The sequence below is a fragment of the Melopsittacus undulatus genome, chromosome 3 (assembly GCF_012275295.1).
Source record: "Melopsittacus undulatus isolate bMelUnd1 chromosome 3, bMelUnd1.mat.Z, whole genome shotgun sequence".
Taxonomy (NCBI): Eukaryota; Metazoa; Chordata; class Aves; order Psittaciformes; family Psittaculidae; genus Melopsittacus; species Melopsittacus undulatus.
Window position 1 is genome coordinate 1,199,606 of NC_047529.1, and position 23,078 is coordinate 1,222,683.

General features: G+C 45.1%; 1 protein-coding gene across 1 annotated transcript in view; it reads left to right on the forward strand.

Moving 5' to 3' along the window:
* Positions 1 to 23,078, forward strand: part of ANAPC1 (anaphase promoting complex subunit 1) — a 34,286-nt gene that overhangs the window by 6,709 nt on the left and 4,499 nt on the right. The window contains exons 13-41 of the mRNA XM_034060652.1: positions 1,009 to 1,146; positions 1,466 to 1,606; positions 1,962 to 2,022; positions 2,560 to 2,747; positions 3,551 to 3,625; positions 4,553 to 4,818; positions 5,161 to 5,252; positions 5,861 to 6,009; positions 7,450 to 7,528; positions 7,636 to 7,672; positions 7,764 to 7,834; positions 7,960 to 8,138; positions 11,168 to 11,394; positions 12,584 to 12,702; positions 13,473 to 13,744; positions 14,622 to 14,856; positions 16,366 to 16,457; positions 16,630 to 16,764; positions 16,905 to 16,987; positions 17,140 to 17,218; positions 17,792 to 17,866; positions 18,568 to 18,644; positions 18,856 to 18,946; positions 19,036 to 19,089; positions 19,353 to 19,546; positions 19,970 to 20,056; positions 20,539 to 20,656; positions 21,467 to 21,544; positions 21,966 to 22,033. Of these exons, the coding sequence (XP_033916543.1) occupies positions 1,009 to 1,146; positions 1,466 to 1,606; positions 1,962 to 2,022; positions 2,560 to 2,747; positions 3,551 to 3,625; positions 4,553 to 4,818; positions 5,161 to 5,252; positions 5,861 to 6,009; positions 7,450 to 7,528; positions 7,636 to 7,672; positions 7,764 to 7,834; positions 7,960 to 8,138; positions 11,168 to 11,394; positions 12,584 to 12,702; positions 13,473 to 13,744; positions 14,622 to 14,856; positions 16,366 to 16,457; positions 16,630 to 16,764; positions 16,905 to 16,987; positions 17,140 to 17,218; positions 17,792 to 17,866; positions 18,568 to 18,644; positions 18,856 to 18,946; positions 19,036 to 19,089; positions 19,353 to 19,546; positions 19,970 to 20,056; positions 20,539 to 20,656; positions 21,467 to 21,544; positions 21,966 to 22,033 (3,560 nt within the window). The remainder of the gene's footprint in view (positions 1 to 1,008; positions 1,147 to 1,465; positions 1,607 to 1,961; positions 2,023 to 2,559; positions 2,748 to 3,550; positions 3,626 to 4,552; positions 4,819 to 5,160; positions 5,253 to 5,860; positions 6,010 to 7,449; positions 7,529 to 7,635; positions 7,673 to 7,763; positions 7,835 to 7,959; positions 8,139 to 11,167; positions 11,395 to 12,583; positions 12,703 to 13,472; positions 13,745 to 14,621; positions 14,857 to 16,365; positions 16,458 to 16,629; positions 16,765 to 16,904; positions 16,988 to 17,139; positions 17,219 to 17,791; positions 17,867 to 18,567; positions 18,645 to 18,855; positions 18,947 to 19,035; positions 19,090 to 19,352; positions 19,547 to 19,969; positions 20,057 to 20,538; positions 20,657 to 21,466; positions 21,545 to 21,965; positions 22,034 to 23,078) is intronic.

A 23,078-nucleotide genomic window follows, 5' to 3' on the forward strand; every position in this document is an offset into this window, starting at 1 on the left:
ACTGGCTTTCTATCCCAGAATAGATGTTTGAAGCTTTGGTTACGAGCTGGGCTATCCACAGCGATCCTGTGTGCATCATACACCCTGTGGTACAATCAGCCTCTTGAACTTGTTGCCAGTGATAGGGAAGTACTAAGGTAAGATAATACTTTCAAGGACAGAAAAAATCAAGAATAGGGAAAATAAGAATTGTACCTGAACAGAACACCTTCAAACCTCTGTAGCATGCCACATAGCTTTAGATGTCTAATCGTTTTGCTTTACCAAGGGCTGTTGTTATATTGGTGCAAGGAAGATACTTGGCTTTCCTTTGCTTTGTTCTTTTAAATACAAGGCTTTGAGGCTGGAATGGGTTGCCCAGGGAGGTTGTGAATGCCCCATCCCTGGCAGTGTTCAAGGCCAGGTTGGACAGAGCCTTGGGTGCCATGGTTTAGTGTGAGGTGTCCCTGCCCATGGCAGGGGGTTGGAACTGGATGATCTTAAGGTCCTTTCCAACCCTAACCATTCTATGATTCTATGTTTCATATAATTGTATGATTCATATTTTATCACCTGTCATGTCAGATGGACATGATTCATCCAAAATAAGTAAAGCTTCTTAAACTGTAGAGATGCTCTGGGCTCTGTGTATGCAGAACCTTGGACACTGCAGTTTGTACCTGTGTGTGCACACACACAAGTGGGCAGGTGTGTAATGGCATGTATATATATGTATAGAAAAAAAGGGTATACTCAGGTATCTCAGGGCAGCCCTGCTAGAACTTCTAGTGGGAGTAGACCTGTAGTAATAATGTACAGTACTGATCATGTATGGTAGGTTTTTCATCACGTCATCATCCAAAGAAAATAATTACATGAAGAAGTCATTAATCTTCAGAGACTTTAGCCACTTCCTTCACACTTTTCCTTTAAGCTGTGAAATCTGATCGTGTCTGTATATGTAAGCAACCTATGGAAGCACAGGCATGAAACCCAACCGTGTGTTCTCCTGTCTGTTGTTCACAAAAGGTCGGGAAGGTTTTTATTCCTGGGCTGCCTGCACCATCCCTGACAATGTCCAACCAAATGCCTCGGCCAAGCACTCCCTTGGACAGTGTCAGCACTCCATCCAAGCCTTTGAATAAGCATCTGGGGCCCCTGGAGGAGGTAAGGGGAAAGGAAGTCCTGCCTTAAAAAGGGTTTAGTTGGAGCAGCTTCAGGTGGTGGGTTGATTTTTAACTTCCAAGGCATCTTTGGGGTGAAATCTTTCAGTTTTTCTTCTATAAAACCCTTGAATAAATAGTGTTTAAAGATCTATTTAGTGCTTCTTCTCTATTTATGACTTCTGCACAACCTCTGAGGCAGAGACAGGAAAGCTTTATAGCTGTTTTCAAAACACCAGTCCATTAAAAATGTCAGTTTTAGCTGTCCTTTGCTCCAGTCCTTATATTTCAACAGCTCTAAGCCATCATTTACCCCTTTTCAGGGTGTCCTTCTGTCACCAGTTCCAGAACTAAGGGATTCCTCCAAGCTTCACGACTCCAGTTACGTTGAAGACTGTACTTTCCAGCAGCTTGGGACTTTCATTCATGCTCTGAGGGATCCTGTCCACAACAGAGTGACTTTGGTAGGTATTACCTTGTAACTCGAGTCAGCACTTAGCAAAGCAAAGTGAGGGTCACACTTGGTTCTACTGCACAGTGGGACTTGGCAGGTCCTGACCAACAGCAAAATATCACACCTGAATTGGTGGCTCCTCTTCTTTCTGTCTGTAGAATACTCTTTCTTCAAGGGGTTCAGCACAAGATCTGTTTCAAGTGTTTCAGAGAACTAACACCAGAGGTTACAAATCTGCAATGTAGCAAACAGCCAGGAATTAGGAGTATGGTTCATCTATAAAGGATTTCTGAGTTGGTAGAGAAGGACCCTGGCTTTACTTTATACATTTCATGATGTGACTCTTACCTATTTTATCTCTTCAGGAGCTCAGCAATAACACAATGGTCCGGATTGCTATTCCTGAAATTGCCACTTCAGAACTGGGTATGATTGAGATCCACCACATGAAACATGTTCCCTAATTCTGAAGCAGTTTTTTCTGCATAGCTCAGGCTGTACCACATATCCCAGGCTCTTACTAACTTATCTTTCCTTGCTGTTACCATTTATTTAGGTGTGCTCTGTTGTTTTCAGTGCTTCCAGCCACACTCTTAGAACTTCCTTTGTTCCTTAGACACTTTGTTCTCTACTATTGTTTGTATAATTGCTTGAGGAAGGGCTGAGATGCCAGTTCAGACAGAAGTTGGTTTCAGTAGTGAGCAAAATGAACTCTTTTTTCCCCTTGGTGTGGTGAATTAGAGGGGCTGTGCTCAGCCTGCACTAGAGGAACCTGGTGTTGAAGCTTGTGTGATGGTTCTATTGTGTGTTGAAGGTTGTGAGGTGTGGCTTTACTGAATGAGTTTCCAGAGAGTTCGAAGTAGGTCCAGTAAGCGAATCTGTAGAGATTTATACCATTGACTGAAGCACCAGGAGGCAAGATGGAAAACACCTAATCCATTACTTTCTCTTCTTTTCCAACAGTGAAAAGGTGTCTGCAGGGGGTCAAAGCTATCCTGCCCAAGGAGATAGCTGTACAGATGCTTGTCAAGTGGTACAATGCTTACAATGCTCCAGGAGGACCAAGCTATCACTCGGAATGGAATTTATTTGTAACATGCCTCATGAATATGATGGGTTATAACACAGAGAGACTGTCCTGGACACGTAATGTAAGCAGGCCTGTATGTTTGTTTTCCTAGTTCACTTTGAAGCTACTGATAGCCCTTCAAGGTGTAAAATGGTTACAGTCAGAACTAACTGAAATAGATTGTATGTCATCTTAAATCCCAAGATGCCATCAAACCAATTCTGTATTCATAAATCTCGGGTACATGTTTTAGTCTGTGTTTATCATGAAGCATATTTATGAGGTACTTACCATCTGTCTTGGTCAAATAAAAATCAGCTATGAAGGTTCAGTCAGTTCATGACTAACACTGATGCATTAAAGATTTGATTAATCCATGTTAAGCTGCTTCTCTCTAGAAGCACAAGGTACAACTCAAATTCCTGTTTCCTAAAGAGGATTTTCTGTGCAGTTTTCAAATCAGTGTTTTAACCTTCTAGGGTTTCTTTTTCAGCTGTTTCTGTTGAATGTACTTGGAGTTTCCTTTACTTGCTAGCAGGAAACCCACTTAATTTGCAGCACTTGCAGGGGGAAAAAGGCACCAAGTACACGTGTACAGCTGGAATGAAAGCAGTTACAGTAGATCTACATTACTAGCATTAGTTCATACACAGTTTTTCCTCTGTCCTAGTAAATGACAGATGTTAGGCAGTCAAACTGGAATTCAAGCACCATACACTAGTATAACTAGCTGTGTTTAGGATAATCTGTTTGCAAAGTGTAGAAGTACCTCACGCCATGTCCTGTAATATTGGGGTTGAATTTGGATGTTGTCATTGGTGATTTACTTATAGAACCTTGAGAAGTGTAACCCTAACTTACTTCTGATCATTTTCTTTCTTGCAGCTTGATTTTGAAGGATCCCTTTCACCAGTTATTGCTCCAAAGAAGGCCAGACCGTCAGAAACAGGGTCAGATGAGGTAAGGAATGGTTCCCTCTTAAAAATATGAGGCAAAGGGTTGGGAGGTGGTGTTTCATTTGATGTTTCTTTAAAGGCAAAGCATAGGAAACACCCTCTGAATATTGTATTTCATCTGAGATTACAAACCCTTGGGGGAAGAAAAGGTGTTTTGCCTTTGTAGTGGCTGCATCATATGACCCATCAGGGTTCTCTCTTCTAGACAAGTAGGTTGGATTCAGGAATGAATTTGCTAGGGATCACAAGGCAGTCTCAGATAATCTCCTGACAATGTCACACTTCTCCATGATGCTTCTTCATCTCTTTAAACTGAAGTTCTCACTCCCCTGGCTACTCAAGCAAGTTAGCAACATCAGATTACATACTTCACTGACTGCACTGATGCTCACTGAAGTTAGTGGGGTGTTTAATTCACTGAGCTCTGCCTAGGCAGGAATAGGAAGGTTTAGCTTTAGGGAAAGTGAGGCTTATTATCATCCCATCCTCTGAGGCTTGTGAGCTGTGGTGGTCCAGTTGAGCTGTGGGCTAACAGTTCAATGAGCCCATGGGCTTATGGATTATGGTCTATGTGGAATAATCAGGATCTAACGCCTGATGTTGAGCTGTGGCAGGGGAAGCTCCTAGGCTGTGGGCACTAGGTGAATAGTATGAATACTCACTGAGGTCTCGTGCACAAAGTATTGGTGCAGGGAAGCTACTTCCTTTTCACTTGTTCTTTTAAATACAAGGTTTTGATTTTATACACAATGTGGGGGTGAAACTTAACAGTTGAACCTTTGGGTCTGTGCAGCACTTTTACAATACAACAGTCACATTTGTGTTGTTTCATGGGGAGGAAAAACTCCTTTGAAACAGTACTTTGGAGTTGTCTTGTTGAAGGATATGTTCACCATGAAACCTCTGCCTCTCTCCTGTTTGCTTGGTTTAGGACTGGGAATATCTCTTGAGCTCCGACTACCATAAGAATTTTGAGTCTCATCCTGTTGCCAAAGCTTTGCGACTGGACCCTCTGGAAGCTTTGGTCTCAAAGGATGACTTTTCACAGAGCCTTAGTTTGGATTCCTCAACCCTCCTTTTCACCCACATTCCTGCTATTTTCTTTGTTCTTCATCTCATCTACGAGGAGCTCAAACTGAACAGTCTGATGGGAGAAGGAATTCGTTCACTTGTTGTTCTTCTGGTCCAGCTGGCCAGGTATGTCCGGCTGACAAACTGCAGCTCTTGTGTATCATGCAGTGTCTCTTCTTAATTGTTTTCATGTGGAACATGGGGATTGCCCAGAATGGAGCAGACTTTCCATGGATCTGAAGAAAATGAATCCTTAAAACCTTACCCTGGTGCTAAAAGGGTTGGCCTGTCCTCTATCATGCCAAAGAGAAGCAAGTCTGAAATAAACCTATGTCTCTGAGGCTGACAGCTGTTATATGCATTCATGTCCTGCAGATAACCCAGCATGTTATCTGCCTACTCAATAGAAGATGTCACAGATGCAGGAAGGTTTTTGTCCCCTCTAATGTCACCTCTTTCTCATTCTAGGGACTTAAAACTTGATGCTTACATAGATTATTACTACAGAGACTATCCAGCCCTTGTCAAAACCTCCAGGCAGACTTGTGTAATTGATCAGGGTGAGTTGAAGGCTTTGCAAATCTGGATATTCAGTGACAATGATGTGCAAATGCAGTGATGATGATCTGCAAACTATCGGTGCTACTGAGCATCTTGGTAACTGTTCTCTTTAAAGCTGGTCAGGACTTAATCCCTATATGTAAAACTGTGTTCACACTGCCCAGATTGTTCCTTTGTTTTTCATACCCTCTTAAGAAGCCTGGGATGAAATTAGCACAGTAGAGCTGGTGCTCTGCACAGGACAACAGCTTGGGAGGGGAATGATGGGTTCATCTTGGCAAAGCTCAGGCTGGCTGAGAAACCTCAGCAGAGGACTGGGGAAACCCTGGCAGTGAGATGTGCCTCTTGTGGAAAGTATGGCAGGGCTGGCAGGCTCTTGGGTTACGGTTCATAGAAACTAAATCAGAGCTACAACCACAATACTTAAAGTTTAAATAAGGTCATAGATTGTCCATGCCCTTGTTTAGTGTCCTACCAGCTTGTATTTACTAGTCCTGTGGGGAAATACTGTCTTTTTGTTGGTAGAAGAAGCACTGCAGGGTTTGCTTTGGGACCAGTGGAGGGTTGTTGTGCATTCACAGTGTCATGTCTGTTCATGTGGTTGTAGTCCAGACAGGTTTCATGCACCATCCTGCGTTTTTCTCTGCTGAGCCTCCAAGTATCTTTCAATGGCTGAGTTCCTGTTTGAAGGGAGACGGAGTGCAGCCTTACCCTTACTTACCAGGGATCTGTGAGAGGAGCAAACTGGTAGTAGTGGTATGTACTGTAGCAAAAAGGATATGTTTTATTCTGTCAGCTCTGGCTCTGTGGCCTGGGTTTGTTCCTGTGAGCGGAGCATCCCCAGTGGGAAGTCAAACAACAGGGTTTAATCATGGTGTGTGGAGCAGTGGGGCCATGCTGGAGGAGTGCTGAGCCTGTGTTCAATAACTGCCCTATAGCTACACTGCTGGAGACTTAAAATCATAGGATCATAAAATGGCTTAGGTTGGAAGGGACCTCAAAGCTCCTCCAGCTCCAACCCCTGCCACGGGCAGGGACCCCTTCCACTGGAGCAGCTGCTCCAAGCCCCTGTGTCCAACCTGGCCTTGAGCACTGCCAGGGATGGGGCATTCTTAAGCATCTCCAAGTATTGCTACTCCATACTAAGACCCATCTGCCTGCATGGAATCATCTTGAGTGTTCCCCAGGTACAGTAAGGGGTACAGCATCAGACTCTCCTCAGGGAAAACAATACATGTTTAGTATAGAAATCCCTGTGAGCCCCCTCTTTTATTACTTGAGTGTTACTGAAGGGTGGGGATGGGTTTTAGCAGGTGGGAGGAGGTAACTGAGGTTGGGAAGGGGAGCTCCTGAGTAGCCTGTGCTTCAGTGCTCATGTGTTTTTGTGGTTTGCAGTAGTGGCATGTGCAGAGTAATACTGTAACTCCAGGTTAACTGTAACTGTGAGTGAGAATTTCCCTGCTCACTTCTCGGGCATGTATCAACATAAATCCTGAGTCCCACGAGTAGTTACAAGTGCTGATGTTATCTCCTGGGCAGCCTCCCTCCCTTATTCACCACATGTTTGTGGAGGAAACCTGCCAGGACAGGGGTAGGAGCTGAGGTGTTGAGCCTGAGGTGCCTGGAGAGGAAAACCAGGGAAGAGAGACTCTGCTCTCACCCAGTGTCCAACATGAGTTGCAGAGTCTATGGCAGGATACCAGGAGTCAGCCTCTCTGCTTCAGAGTGTGGAGGCTTGGAGCAGTACTGAAGCAGTGCTAGCTGGCATAGCTGAGGTGGACCCTGCTTCGAGTGGGGAGCAACCTCCCACTTGAAGCCTTCCTAACGTAGTCCATATTCAAGATGTGGAGGAAACAGAGTGAAAAATGGTGTGTGTAGATGATGTGTTTCACAAGAGGAATTAAATGAAATGTGAAAACCATGGGAAAGCTGACCAGGAGCATGTGTTTCTCTGTCTTATCTTTCTACCTTTGAAACAATCATCCAGGAGCAGTCAGCTGATTGCTTCAGGATGTGTGTTTTCCAGACTCCAAGATAAAAATCTAAAGCATAAAAGTTGAGTTGTTCAGTTGTTTCAGTCTCCCTTTGTTAACAGTGTTTTCACAACAAACCCAGCCCTCTGTGTAAGTTATTAAAGTTATCTTCTGCCTGTTTGGACACTAAGTGACTGTATTATGATGTCTGTTTCCTATCCAGAGTGTGGCTCTGTACATACTTGGGGATGAGAGCGCTGTGTCTAATGAAGCCTCCCGTTACTTGTACAAGATTACATCAGGTAATGATGCTTTGATGCCATGATATTATCTCCTGGTGTCTTGTGCTTTATATGTGCTGTCCTCTTTGCTTGGGGGGGTGGAATTAATGTGCCCTTGTCTTTCCTAGGCCAACGAAAGCAGCAGATGGAACAGGATGACAATAGGTATGAGGCTCTTTACTGTTTAAACTCATGAGCTTTTGATTTTCTGCTGACATTTGGACTAGCTGTCATTGGCTTCCCCTTTATTTTACAGATGCAGTTTCAGACACAGCACATCTGTTTCCAGCCTGGCTGAGAAGTTAGTTATTTGGATGACTGATGTTGGTAAGAGCAGCTTTTATCATTGTGCAGAATGGTACAGTCACAAGGAGCAGCCTTGTGCTTGCACAATACAAAATACACTTTATCTGCTTTTGATACCACCTTGGTTTCTCCTTGTTATTTTTAAGGCTTCACCTTAAGAGATCTGGAGTCTCTCCCATTTGGGGTAGCTCTTCCCATCAGAGATGCAATATATTACTGCAGAGAGCAGCCTGCCTCAGACTGGCCTGAAGCTGTTTGTCTTCTTATCGGGCGCCAGGATCTGTCCAAACAGGCGTGTGAAGGGAACCTGCAGAAGGGTAAATCTGTGAGTATGGGCATTTCACAACACTGGGGTTGGGCAGAGCACTCTGTTCCCCACCATCTGCTGATGCTCAGGGCATCAGAAGGTGCAGATTCAAGGATGAGGGCGACGCTTACACAAATAGGAGGGTTTCAGTATAAAACCAGCATCCAGCACAGGAAGGCCACATGTATGGCTGTGGAAACTGTCAGTATAAACCAGATTTTCAGCTTCATTTAGACATGATGCTCAAAAGCTTTGCCTGCAGAGCTGTTTGGTTGCCTCTGTAAGTCCTCCTCCTTCTCTGGAAAATGGCTGCGCCTCTAAGAGGTGTTAGAGGGGCTTTGGTCCTCAGTCCAGGGACAGAACAGGAGAGCACAGGGAATCACAGCACCAACCAGGCTGGAAAATCCCTTCAAGCTCACCCAGTCCAACCATTCCCAGCCCTGCCAAGGCCACCCCTAACCCATGGCACTGAGGCCTCGTCTCCACGGGCTGTGAACCCTTGCAGGGCCGGTGCCTGCAGCCCTGCCCTGGGCAGCCTGTTCCAATGCCTGAGCACCCTGTGGGGCAGGAATTGTTCCTCAGCTCCATCTAAACCTGCCCTGGTGCAGCTTGAGGCCGGTTCCTCTTGTCCCATCCCTTGTTCCTTGGGAGCAGTGTTGAGGACACTGAAAGCTGGTTAGTGACATGCATAGAACCATTTTAATAGTAGCAGTTTGTAATCTGTAGTCAAGAAGAGGAATTTAGTCCCAAGTACATCTTGATCAAGATCTTTTTTGCTGTCTTAGCTTTGGAAGTGATATTAAAATTACCCAGTTCTGTATATCTGATGCTTCATGACTACTGCACAGCAAAAAGTTAATCCATTGAGCAGAAAGATTGGAACATGGAGTGCATTTACCATTTCCCACCAGGCATTAAAGCCCCATTTTGTTTTGTGCTGTTGAGGTTTGCCCAGCTGTAACAGTACTGCATCTTCAAATGGTGATAAATTGATTTTATCACTTACTTTATAACAATGCCTCGAATGCAGGTTACCTTAAAAGGAGAAAATGAGCTTCAAACACTAAATTGTTTGTCATTTCTCAGGAGGGCAGGGTGGAGTTTCCTGTTTCAGACCGGACGCTCCTCTATGGGTGGTGCAGTTCTCTATTGAGGGGGGGGGATTTATCTGAAGAGACTGGGTTTCATTCATCAGCTGGTCATTTACTTGTGCTCTGCTGTCATGTGTTACCAGTGAGCCTTGGGAAGAGCCTGGCTTCAAGCTGTGATTCTGTGTCCAGCTTGCTGAGCTATAGAACAGGAGAAATGACCAGTTTAGGGAGAGTGTGTGGGGTTAGTGCCTAGTTTTATCACACCAGTAATTCTCAGTGCTTGCCTTGTCGGAAAGGACCTTAAAGCTCATCCAGCTCCAACCCCTGCCCTGGACAGGGACACTTCACACTAAGCCATATCACCCAAGGCTCTGTCCAACCTGCCCTTGAACACTGCCAGGGATGGAGCATTCACAACCTCCCTGGGCAACCCATTCCAGTGCCTCAGCACCCTCACAGTAAACTTCTTACGATGCTTCACGCATCAGACAGCCTTGTCTGAAGCAAGTGTAGGACAAGCAGGTTGTGGACAGACTCTGTTGTATCCTGTGCTCTTCTTGTCCTGTGTGTTGCTTGTGTGATGTGAATAAACAGTGTTGGTCTTTGTTTTAAAGGTCTTTTCCAACCTGGTTGTTTCTATAGGGGAGGCCAGAGTCTTAAACAAGCATTTTGTAGATCTTGTATAGAAAAAGAGCTTTTCCTCAGTGCTCCTAAGTTCTGAAGTCCTTCAGTGGGTTTTCTTCTGGTCATGTATGGATCTCTGGTGTGGAGGTTCAAAACCATTCTGGTACTGCGGTGATGCCAGGCATGGCCAACACCAATAGGCATTTGGAATTCACTGCCATGCAGGCTGCCATCCACGAGGATGCTCAGGGGCTGGAGCACCTCCTGTATGGAGCCAGGCTGAGAACACTGGGGCTGTTCAGCCTGGAGAAGAGAAGCTGCATGGAGACCTCAGAGCAGCTTCCAGTGTCTGAAGGGGGCTACAGGGATGCTGGGGAGGGACTCTTCATTAGGGACTGTAGTGATAGGACAAGGGGTGATGGGTTCAAACTGAAACAGGGGAAGTTTAGATTGGATATAAGGAAGAAATTCTTTACTGTGAGGGTGCTGAGGCACTGGAATGGGTTGCCCAGAGAAGCTGTGAATGCTCCATCCCTGGCAGTGCTCAAGGGCAGGTTGGACAGAGCCTTGGGTGCCATGGTTTAGTGTGAGGTGTCCCTGCCCATGGCAGGGGTTTGGAACTTAATGATCTTAAGGTCCTTTCCAACCCAAACTGTTCTATGATTCTAATAGGAAGCTTGGGTTTCCCAAGGTTGTTGTAGAAGGGAATCAAAATTAAAGCTCTGATTCATTTAAGTATCAATGGTCAGTAACACAGGTTTCTGACCAGAGTGAACACAACAGGTCGAGGGTCAGTAGGTACTGGCACTTCTAAAAGCAGGTTGTCACCATGGGACTGTCTCTGGAGTTTAAGCTCTGGTTTAATACACATCAAAATGCTCATTTGGGTTCTGTTTTTCACTCTGAACTTTGAGAAAACAACACGTTTTCATATCCGTCATAGGTAACTATTTGTGTAGGCAGGAGGGGAAAGCCCTTACCTACCACTGCTCTGAAACAAGAAATAGTATAGAAAGAGAGAGAACTATTTGCTATGTCACCCCTTCAAGCTCTCACTTGTCAGTCATTGCTTAACAGCTACATCTTTGCAGCAAAACACTTGAGATGTCATCTCCTGAATGGTAGTTATGGATCTCCTGTAGATGTGCAAAAATACTTGATTACAATGCTCAGGAATTCTAAATCAATGTGCATTGTATTTACAGCCCATCCCAGTGCAGGTGCCTGTGCTGAGTGCATTCAGGTTGTGGTACTGGTATTGGCCGGCTGACTGTTCCCAACACCCATGTGCACTACCAGCAACAACTCCTTCCTTTCCTCTTTCCCTTGCAGTCCGTGGGCCCAGTGCTGTCCTCTGATATTCCCTCTGGGACTGAATCAGAAGAGGATGAGGATGGAATGAATGACATGAATGAGGAGGTGATGTCCCTGATCTGGAGTGAGGATCTGAGAGTGCAGGAAGTGCGCAGGCTCCTGCAGAGTGCCCGTCCTGTACGTGTCAATGTGGTGCAGATGCCAGAAGCCAGTGACCATGAATACATAGAAGAGAAAGAAAACAGGTAAAGGGCTCTTTCTACTTATCTTTCATGTTAGTATTTCACTCAGGTGAGAAATGGTGTGAATATTGCTGTTGGCTTAATGAAGTATGTCTAATCACACAGTGCAATATAACTTAGTCTGAACTGAACATTAAAGTAGGCAGGCCTGAGTGAAGGACACAAAGAAGAGGGTTTGATTTCATAATCTGAGTCTTTGAAGCTCAGTCTACATCCAAACCCTGCTGCATTTGAGTTGGAGGACTCCTGGGATTGGAGCAAGATATGGGAATGACTTGTAGCTTGAACCCCAAACAGGGTGTTGAGCTCAGTTAGGGTTTGAAGGCAGATTGTAGCATCTTTTCCTCAGGTTGAAATATAAGCTCTGTAGAGAAAATGCCTCTCTAGAGAACAAAGCATCATCCATCCCCTGCCTAAAACTAGAGAGCCCTTTGCTCAGGGCTGATCTTAGTTCTAAGCAAGCCTTGGGTCAGGGGACTTAATTCATTCCCCAGAAAGCAAATGCACTGTCCCATCCCTCTCTTTGTTTTGAAAACTCATGTTGGAGCCATTCTGTACCCAGTAGCCTCACAATTATCCCCATCCTGCTTCTTTATTGCCTTATTTTGGGAGTGTTAAAAAGTATCTGCTTTAAACAAACAGAAGCAAAGCAGACTGCAGAACATCTTTAACATGTAAAACATCCTGCAGGAGTCAGAAACTAAAGGAATGCATCAAACTACAAGCTGAGTAATCTAACAAGTCTAGAAAGTGCTTCCAGAGTAAATCACAGAGAGCTGTGGTCACCATTCTTGGAAGCACATCTTGTTACGGTGTACATCTTGTTACTAGATGTGATCACAGTCATAGCAGGATCCCATACAGCAATCAGCTTGGTTTGCTTTCTCCTTTCACCTTGTTTCTGAGACAGCTGCTGAATTCTCCATAGCACAGATTTATTTAACAGCACCTACCTTGATGGGGAGTTTCAACATGTTGTCAGCTAAGTATGGCTTTGAGATTAAACTTCTAAGGACTAAAGATCTGGTTCAGAAGCTTGGCCTGCTAAAAAAGGGAAGATAACACGTTATATAGTCAAGGGAAAACTGGTCTGTCCAGTGCCTGTCATCTGTAGCTTTACTTTACATCATGTATTTGGACAACTTTTCCATGGTAAGCAGTTGACTTGGCCTTGCTTCCATCTCCCCAACAGGTTGTTGCAGCTCTGCCAGCGAACCATGGCCCTACCTGTTGGACGAGGAATGTTCACTTTGTTCTCATATCATCCTGTTCCAACTGAGCAGCTGCCCATCCCGAAGCTGAATCTAACGGGTGCGTTGGTCAGGGGTTCACAATTGTGCAATGGTTTGGGTTGGAGGGACGTAAAGCTCATCCAGCTCCAACCCCTCTCACAGGCAGGGACCCCTTCCACTGGAGCAGCTGCTCCAAGCCCCTGTGTCCAACCTGGCCTTGAGCACTGCCAGGGATGGGGCAGCCACAGCTTCTCTGGGCACCCTGTGCCATAAGCTCTCCAGTTTTCTTCCAGAGACATTCATTATTTAACAGAATGTGATGCAGTTTATCCCTTTTCTCTCTGAACCTCTTGTAATTTTTGTAGTATCTTTCTGTAGAGTTTCATAGCTTAAGTGTGCTTTTTGTGAAGAAGTAGCTCTGGTTTTGAACCTGCCACCTTCTGGTTTCCTCTCCTGGACTGGTCAAGGCAGTGGTATCAAGCAGTGAGATTCTATGTCAGGTACATTGTGAGAAGCAGGGAGAAGTGAAGCAGCTGGTCAGTGTTAGGGTCATACAGGACACAGATACTGCAAAGTCATAGAATTATAGAATCAACCATGTTGGAAAAGACCTTGAAGATCATCAAGCCCATATTACCCAGTAATACCATAGCCATTACATTACTCCACACTGGTGGTTCTCTCGCTGTGCTGCCGTCTTCTGATGTGTCTAAAGGTACCTGAGGCTGTCTCAGATGAGAGCTGTTACCTCCCAAGCTGTCAGTGTTCACTCACTTGGCACCCTCCTGAAGCTGAACACTGAAGCAGTTTGGCTTTACCTGACTGCCTTCCTGGTTCTCTCCCTGGCAGGCCATGCTCCTCCAAGGAACACTACAGTGGACCTCAACAGTGGGAACATCGACGTGCCTCCCAACATGGCTTGCTGGGCCAGCTTTCACAACGGGGTGGCTGCTGGCCTGAAGATAGCACCTGCCTCACAGATAGACTCTGCTTGGATTGTCTACAACAAGCCCAAGATTGCTGAGCTAGCAAATGAATACGCTGGCTTCCTCATGGCTCTGGGGCTCAACGGGCATCTCACAAAGCTTGCCACGCTCAACATACACGACTACTTAACAAAGGTGAGCCCTTCCTTCAGAAACAACAGAGAAATACCTGTAGGACTTGAATTCTTTAAAGAAAACAAGAAAGGAAAGTCAAGAGATGTCTTGAAACACTGAGTTGGGAGATTCCTGGTGCAGGAAGAGCAGATTTGCTTCCTTAATGTCACTGGTGCAGAACTTCATTTCTGTTTAAAAGATTTGCAGCAGTTTTGTTACTAAATCATAGAAGCACAGACTGGTTTGGGTGGGAAAGGACCTTAAAGCCAATCCAGCTCCAACCCCTGCCACGGGCAGGGACCCCTTCCACTGGAGCAGCTGCTCCAAGCCCCTGTGTCCAACCTGGCCTTGAGCACTGCCAGGGATGGGGCAGCCACAGCTTCTCTGGGCACCCTGTGCCAGCGCCTCAGCACCCTCCCAGGGAACAGCTTCTGCCTTATCTCCAACCTGAACTTCTGCTGTTTAAGTTTCAACCCGTTACCCCTTGTCCTATCACTACAGTCCCTAATGAACAGTCCCTCCCCAGCATCCCTGTAGCCCCTTCAGACACTGGAAGCTGCTCTGAGGTCTCCACGCAGCTTCTCTTCTCCAGGCTGAACAGCCCCAATGTTCTCAGCCTGGCTCCATACAGGAGGTGCTGCAGCCCCTGAGCATCCTCGTGGCCTCCTCTGGACTTGCTCCAACAGCATCATGTCCTTCTTATGTTGCAGACCCCAGCAATGCACACAGGGCTGCAAGTGGGGTCTCACAGGAGCAGAGCAGAGGGGCAGGATCACCTCCTTCACCTCATATTGTGCACAGCTCTTTGGGATGGGTGAACGGGACACTGGGACAAGAGTTTTTCCTTTGCTGAACACTTGTGATCCCTTTGGCTGTTGCTCTTTGTTTCCTTTCTCAGGGCCATGAGATGACAAGCATTGGCCTGTTGCTTGGTGTGTCAGCTGCCAAGTTGGGCACAATGGATATGGCCATTACGCGCCTCCTAAGCATCCACATACCTGCCCTGCTGCCACCAACCTCCACAGAGCTGGATGTCCCCCACAACGTGCAGGTGGCTGCTGTCATAGGAATAGGCCTTGTCTATCAGGGCACTGCACACAGGCACACAGCTGAGGTTCTGCTGGCTGAAATAGGTACGTGCTGACACTGGGGGAGTCACAACGTGTGAATGCACAACACATCAGAGGGATGAGCATTTGAGCTGTGCGTTTCCCACCACAGTATTCACCTCTCATTTCCCAAACCTCATCTTTTGTTTCCAGAGGAGCAGAAGTTTTTGTGACCTGTGTGTTTGTGTAGCATAGAGCAATCATTGAATTTAGTAGAAGAAATATGGCATCAGCATTGCTGGACTTAGATCATAGAATCATAGAATAGTTAGGGTTGGAAAGGACCTTAAGATCATCCAGTTCCAACCCCTGCCATGGGCAGGGACACCTCACACTAAACCATGGCACCCAAGTCTTCATCCAACCTGGCCTTGAACACTGCCAGGGATGGAGCATTCACAACCTCCCTGGGCAACCCATTCCAGTGCCTCAGCACCCTCACAGGAAAGAACTTCTTCCTTATATCCAGTTTAAACCTCTGCTGTTTAAGTTTGAACCCATCACCCCTTGTCCTATCACTACAGTCCCTAGTGAATAGTCCCTCCCCAGCATCCCTGTAGCCCCCTTCAGACACTGGAAGCTGCTCTGAGGTCTCCATGCAGCTTCTCTTCTCCAGGCTGAACAGCCCCAACTTTCTCAGCCTGTCTTCATACGGAAAATCTTGTCTGATCAAAGGTGGTCTGGAGTGCCAGAGACTTGGTAAAAGGAGATCTGTAACTACACATTCCCCCTGACCCAGATGCCAGATCTGCAGAGATCCTGACCCCCTGCAGAGCAGACCCGTTGTACACTGTATACCCACACATCTGATGCTCCTCAGACATCTGTTGTTTCTCATGTCAGTCCATGAGGTGGCTGCCACTGTAGAAACCAGAGGTGGAGGCACTGGGTGAGGGAAGAATGCTTTCCTCTTGCAAATACAAGTCCTTTTGGCTCACTAGGGTGGTGGAAATAGAGCCATGATGTCCTAAGTTCTCCTGTTCTCAGTTTTGCTTGAGGCTTTCTAAACAGTAGTCAGTAGGAGTTGACTCTGAACAGTAAATCTGATCCGAGTTGTGTCTTCATTCTGTGCATAGTTCTGATTTTGTTTGTAATGCTTAAGTTCTCACTCATGTCTATGTGTAACTTTAGCTGGAAGAGGCTGTATGGTCTATTACATAGAGAATGGGATAAAGATAAGGGTGAAATTGTATCCATTTTGATTCTGGTTATTTGGTCTGTGCAATCTTTTCTAGCAGCAGCTTTTGAACTCTACTGACAGCATTTGGGTAGGTTTAGAGGTCTTAAAGCTTGCACAGTTATAACCTGGCATTTTCATTGTGTCTCTGAACTCCAACCATACCATTTAGCAACAAAAGCTGGTTCTGGAGGGTTTGCCTTTTGGTGATGGGTGGGTTAAGTGACAGTTACTTGTAATTCCACTGAAAACTTTCCTGACTTTTTCCTCATGTCATTAGGAATATAGAGCTAAATTAAACACTGTTACTTGGCTGGAATCCTAGAAGATGAATTTGAGTGGTTTGTGTTCTCCAGGTCGTCCCCCTGGACCAGAAATGGAGTACTGCACTGACAGAGAGTCCTATTCCCTTGCATCTGGGCTAGCCTTGGGCATGGTGTGTCTGGGGGTAAGTGTCTCAATTGCAACTGCAGTTAGTAGAGGAACCATTATACATTGAAGTGGGGTGGTAAGAGCTGTTTCGTCCTTGACTCCCAACTGCCTTGGATGAAAAGCTTTTCTGTTCCTCATATAGGAAGACATTATTCCTATTAATTCTTCTCCTTCTCTTCATCCCTTAGCATGGAAGCAATCTGATAGGCATGTCAGACCTCAATGTTCCCGAGCAGCTTTACCAGTACATGGTTGGGGGTCACAGGAGATTCCAGGCAGGGATGCACAGAGAGAAGCACAAGTCTCCCAGTTACCAAATCAAGGTATGTGTTGATTTTTGCACTTTTAAGCTGAAGACAGCAGTAGTTGGAGTCTGGGAGGTCTGTGTCTACACCAAGTGACTCTGAATGTCTACATCACTACAGTTTTAGCTGCTCTGAGAGCATATGTTGTGTTTTCACAGGAGGGAGACACCATAAATGTGGATGTTACTTGTCCCGGTGCCACACTTGCCCTTGCTATGATCTACCTAAAGACTAACAACAGGTAGGAACCTTGGAATTGCTCAGCCATGTGGCAGTGACTTGTGATAGCAGTTTAACCTGCTGTCATGTTGGCTCTGCTTTGTGTGGCTTACTCAGCTTTGTGAGCTGCTGAAATCTGATGTGGAAACCCAATTCCTTCACTGTGCTTTGCAGATCCATTGCTGACTGGCTTCAAGCCCCAGATACCATGTATTTACTGGACTTTGTAAAACCAGAGTTCCTTTTACTGAGGGTAAGATTTTCTTCTGTGTCATTTCTCAGTCTTTTTAATGATACAAAAACTGTATTACTCAGGTTTTTAATCCAGCCACATCCAGAATCCCCTTGATAGCAGGTAACCCTGTTGCTTGCCAACCCAACTAATACCTGCACTGTCTGCTTGTAGTAAGCCACTTGTCAGGCAGCACTAGAGACAGAATTTATTGAGGAAATACTTTAATGATACATTTTATATAGACTGTTAAATGTTTAATAAGCTTTTATTGCTTTTCCAGTTAATTATGAATTAATGTCACAGATAGAATATAAGTTAGGGCTCAGCATCTAAGCCCATAGTGAATTTTCATCTCAGTTTACCACCGAAGGATACAGACTTCATTATAGAGGATTTAGTCTGTGGTTCTTTTCCCTGCAAGCAGAACTTGCATCTCCTGAAAGCCACTTTGTCATTTCTGATAGGAAGGTTGGGAAAGGGTGAAAAGCTGCTAGTGGGTTGTCTGTGGATGCAGTCAGCACATTAAAATATGCCATTGATGTTTGAGTAGCTTCATTTCCTTATGTCTTTGGCTTTCTCACTTGTTTTCAGACCTTGGCTCGATGCCTGATCCTGTGGGATGACATCTTGCCCAACTCCAAGTGGGTTAATAGCAACGTGCCTCAAGTAGGTATTTATGTTTCATGTGTTTCATTCCTACCTTTCATCTCACTGGGTTGTTCTGCATGTGAACATTCCCATAGTACATGAGCTGCCCAGGAAAATGTTGTGTTCACATGGCAAGGATGAATGTTACATTGGATTCCTGGATCATTATGGGAGCACTGAGGACTCCCATCCCATCATCCTAAAAAGGAGAGGGTGGAGGAGGGATGCAGAAAATGGTGCCAGAGAGAGAAAGGGTTTAAACTTACCTCTACTGACCAAGCAAGAAGTGAGGTGCAACACTGCTTCAGTTTCAGTTGAGCATTAGGAATAACTTCAGCAATGATATTCCAAGATAAGTTGTATGGAATTTTAAAGAGCAAACAGGTCAGTAGCTATCAGAAATACAGGATGCTGATGTTCTGTATGGCCTCTCAAGGTCTCATCCTGTTCTGTTTTCTCTCATATTTGAGGACATACAGAAACACAAATCTTGCCATTGTTTTACAAATCTTTAAGGGACCAGATCCAGGAGCAGTGAAGGGTGTCCCTTTGGATCAGAAGTACAATGGAGCAATAGCATGTGGGGGGAAAAAAACACAAACACCTTTATATGCCTGTGAACAGACCTGCTTTGTATCACTTATGAGCCCTTGATACCCAGTTTCAGTTACTTAATCACTTTCTCTGGATTAATGTCAGTATCTCTTATCTTTCTATAGATCATAAGAGAGAACAGTATATCTCTTCAAGCAACAGAGCTGCCTTCATCTGAAGACCTGAGTTTAGAAACCCTGGCGTAAGTAACATGGAAGAAGTTCTGCAATAGAGACACCAGCATGAAAACCCCTCTCCCTTGTTGTTTAAGGGATGGTACTCTGTTTTCTCCAAAGGATAAGTCTGTCTCTTCAATCCTTTCCTCTTTTACTACTTGTAAAGGAGTTTGGCATGTGTGTTGAGATGAGGACAAGGGAAGCATTGAGTCATTTCTTGCTTGTGTTGTTTCTTAGGCAGGCTCATGTCTACATCATTGCTGGAGCATGTTTGTCACTGGGATTTCGGTTTGCTGGGTCAGAAAATCTGGCAGCATTTAAGTGCTTGGTACGAAGGTTTATTTTCCCCTTCACTTTCCATTGAGCTATAACTTGTCTTTTGTGGCTATATTTAATATGCATTTCTCTTCTTTCCAGTACAAATACGCAACAGATTTCCTCAAGTGTTTGTCAGCACCAACAGCTTCAATAGTAAGTTCTTTCCAGTTGTCTCTCAGTGAAAAGGAGGAGGTTTTGCTGTGTAATTCACTTTGATAACTCTCACCAAAACCTGAATGGAAACAAAACCATCCCTTTTACTTTTCAATATTACTATCAATTGTTTGCTGGTCTCCACTCTCCCTCTCTCTATAGAATGTGGTTTTGAACTCTGGGGTAGAAAGCAGTGCATTAGGTCAAGCAGAAGTGTGTGTTTGACCGCAGAAGTAATAATGCTCTCCCTATTCTGCTTGAAGACAGGTCACTATAACCTCGAAACGTGCTTGAGTGTGCTGCTGCTGGCTCTTGCGATGGTGATGGCTGGCTCTGGAAACCTCAAAGTCCTTCAGCTTTGCAGGTTCATGCACAAGAAGACAGGTGGAGAGATGAACTATGGGTTCCACCTGGCTCACCACATGGCTTTGGGGCTGCTCTTCCTGGGAGGAGGAAGGTAACTTCCCATTTCCAAAGACAAGGGTTTTATCTTTCACCTGTCCTGCAAAAGCTTTAGCAGTGGGTACTTCACTTGATTTAATAACATCTGGATGCATAAAAACATTGAATCATAGAATCAACTAGGTTGGAAATGACCTTTAAGATCATCAAGTCCAGCCATCTTCTGTTGCAAATGGAAGTCCTGTTTTCTTCTAGATACTGCATCACTTAAATCCCATAGGAATGTTTCTGGCTTGTGGTTTGTGTTTATTTCCTACCACTACATGGTTATTTTGGCTGCTGTAGGAACACACTTGTAACTTCCTTATCTATATGTACTTTACAACTGTTCTTCCCTTCCCTGGGACACCAAAACACTTGGAACATCTCTGGGCAGTGTTTGTTAGCACAGAAACTAACAGCTAATGTTGTTCTACAGATACTCACTGAGCACTTCCAACTCCTCCATTGCTGCTCTCCTCTGTGCTCTGTACCCGCACTTCCCGGTTCACAGCACGGACAATCGGTAAGAGTTTGCAAGGTTCATGTTTCCTGCAGCTCAGTCATCTTCCAAAGCTGTTATCTGGAGGCAAGTGATGCAGAATTTGTACCAATGTGCTCTGCAAATTAATGTTTGGGGGTTTAAACAAAAAACAGTGGAAAACAGAAGAAATAAGTGAAGATACAAGGTGATGGTAGCAATCTTTGGGCAGTGAGGAGCTGCAGGCAGGCTTCTGCAGGCTCTAAGCTGTGCTCCTAGGACTTGACTGTTCCAGTTTGCTCAGCTGAAAAGGTTTTCATGCAGGATCTGTTCATCTGTGACTCTGAATTGGTTTTAGTTGTAATTCATTATTCCCTGTTAGTTAACATACTAGAAGAATACAAAACCTACTCTATTGCTCCAGGTTTCTCTGCTGGATTTGGCCATTGAGCTGTGTGGAGTTGGTGTCTGGGGGTTATTTCCTTGCCTGTTCTGCACAGTGCTGAGTTCCTTATTCCCACCCCCAGGTACCACCTGCAGGCTCTGCGTCACCTCTACGTGCTGGCAGCAGAACCAAGGCTCTTAACACCCGTTGATGTGGATTCAAACACTCCTTGCTATGCACTGATAGAGGTGACATATAAGGTAAAGTGTCTGGAGGAGTGAGGGCCTTTGAGAAGGTGGAGGAGACTGAAGGCTCTCTGGCAGAGCCATGCTCTTCTCATTGTTGTGGTCAGCACTTGGTTTGTGCTCAGCTTGTGGTGGAGAGGAGCCAACCTCTACACAAATAATAGAAGGGTCATGCTCAGCCCACTCAAACCTTATGTGTGCTTTGATGTCACCTTGAGAGCAGAGTGCAGGGCAAGGAGAAGGCACCACAAAGACTTCAAACAGTCAATTGTGCAATGACTGACCCAGGATCCTCTTTCTAAAGAGGAAGGGCTCTCAGAGGTGGTTGGAACCATCTGTGGTTTCAAAAGCCTTCTCCTAATTCTGCTGAAATGGGCAACTTGGCATTTACCTGTGGTGTTTGGCTGATGTGTCTTTTAGGAAAGGTTCCTTTTTATCGGATCTATTTTGTGCAGGCTCCTTTGAGACAGATGATGCTTATAAATGGACTAAAGAAAGGGATTTCAGGTGAGAAGAGTTGCAGCATAGATCCCTTGTGGCTCTGGCAAAGAGTTCTGCCTGTTCAGGACATAGTTTATTGTTCAAACCTTCAGATTTCAGTTGAAGTGTGCCTGACTTGCACGATGTTGTGTTGATACATTGATGGGAAATACCTTTAGTTTAGGCTTATGTTTCCTGACATAAAGGTAATGCTAAGTCATGTACTTACTCAGAACTGAGGAACAGAAACTCACTGAAGTGGAGGTGTTGAAAATGAGATGAAAGTTTTCTTTCTTTTCACACAAAAATGAGCTTTACTGATGTGTGAACATTGGTGTTTTGAAGGGCACACAGTGGTATGCAGAAGCCACCGAGGAACTGATGGCACCCACTCTCCTTCCAGAGCTTCACTTACTGAAGCAGGTAAAGGAAGTCTCCCTTTAATGAAGAACCCACTTTGTGTCACAGGCAGTGCAAGAACAGATTGAGTGACCTTTGCTTCCCTGTCCAACCTTAGCCAGACTCTGGACAATGCTCTCCCATAGTAATGGCTCCAGAGAGAAGTCTGTCACTGTGGAGCGTGTGTTCAGTCATGCCACATGCTTCTCTTTGGTCTCTATATAATGCTGTCAAGATGTGTTGTAGCAGGGAGTTCCCTGTGCCAGCAAGCTTTGCTGTAGGATAGCAAAACCAGGTGCTCTTCTTTCTGAGTTTCCTGGGTGGGCAGCACTGCAAAAGGGCACATGCTATTGTATGGGCTGAGGAAGAGCTGTAGACTTGGGTACTAACTCTTTCATTTAATGATTCTGGCTATATCTAGTAATAACAATGCTTCCATTGGCAGATCAGAGTGAAGGGACCACGGTACTGGGAATTACTAATAGATCTAAGCAAGGGAACAAACCATCTGAAGTAAGTATTCTTTATAATCCATTGTAGTACAATGCTTAACTGACTAATGACCTTGTAGTAATGGTTTTCAAGTGCTTTTTTAAAGCATCCTGTACTCGTAACACCTACAGTTTAGAAAGAAGTCTGGTTTTGATGGCTTCACTGTTGTGCATTTGACAGCACTTGAGGGTGAAGAAAGAAACTGCGTAGTTGGTTTCACCTCTTGATGTGAATAACTCGTGCAAAAACAGAGCAGGGGAAAACCTGATAGTAGAAACCGCAGCTCTTGGGATTGAGTGGGACCAGAAACCCTCTTCAACTCATGCTTTTAGTTTAGTTCTGAGTTGATGTGATGTCATGTTTCCCAGACTGTTGATACAGTGGTTCAGTAACTGTTACTGTTTTGAGGTACTGATTTTCTCACGTGAAGTATACAAAGTGCTGCTGCTGCCTTTAACCTCTCTGTTGAAGTGTGTGGCAACTGAAAAACAGAAGTCTTACCAGAATATGCTATCTGTGGGTACCATCATTCTCATCCTTGCCCCCAACAGCCTACAGCGTAACTTGCTGCTGTGAGTAGTGCTGAGAAGCCAGCTGCATCTTTCATCAATAACATGGGGTTTCTAGTTCATTCAGATGCTTCTACTGAGGTTAAATTAGGCACTACAATGCAGCATCTCTGGGTCCTGCCTTTAACGATGACAGACAGGACTGATGTGGAATGCAGATTCCTCCAGATCAGGAAGCACATATGGATTCATTTGCTGCTCCAGAAGCCAGCCTTGTTCTCCTGGCTTCACTTTACCACACTTGAGTGCTTGTTTGTCCAAAAGAGCCTTCCTGTGCTGCCACAGCAGAAACCAGGATGGGTGACTGAAGGACTTGCTGCTTTTGGGACTTATCTGTTCTTAACTATTCTCCAGCTGCTTTGTATGTATCACATCATCTTCTCAGCCCATTAGAGCAGTAGGGACCTGCCTGGAAGTGTTTTGGAGATAAACAGGTGTGAGAAAGAATTTTCCCTATCTTACTACCTGTGAATTGCTCTGTATTGTTATGCTAAGAG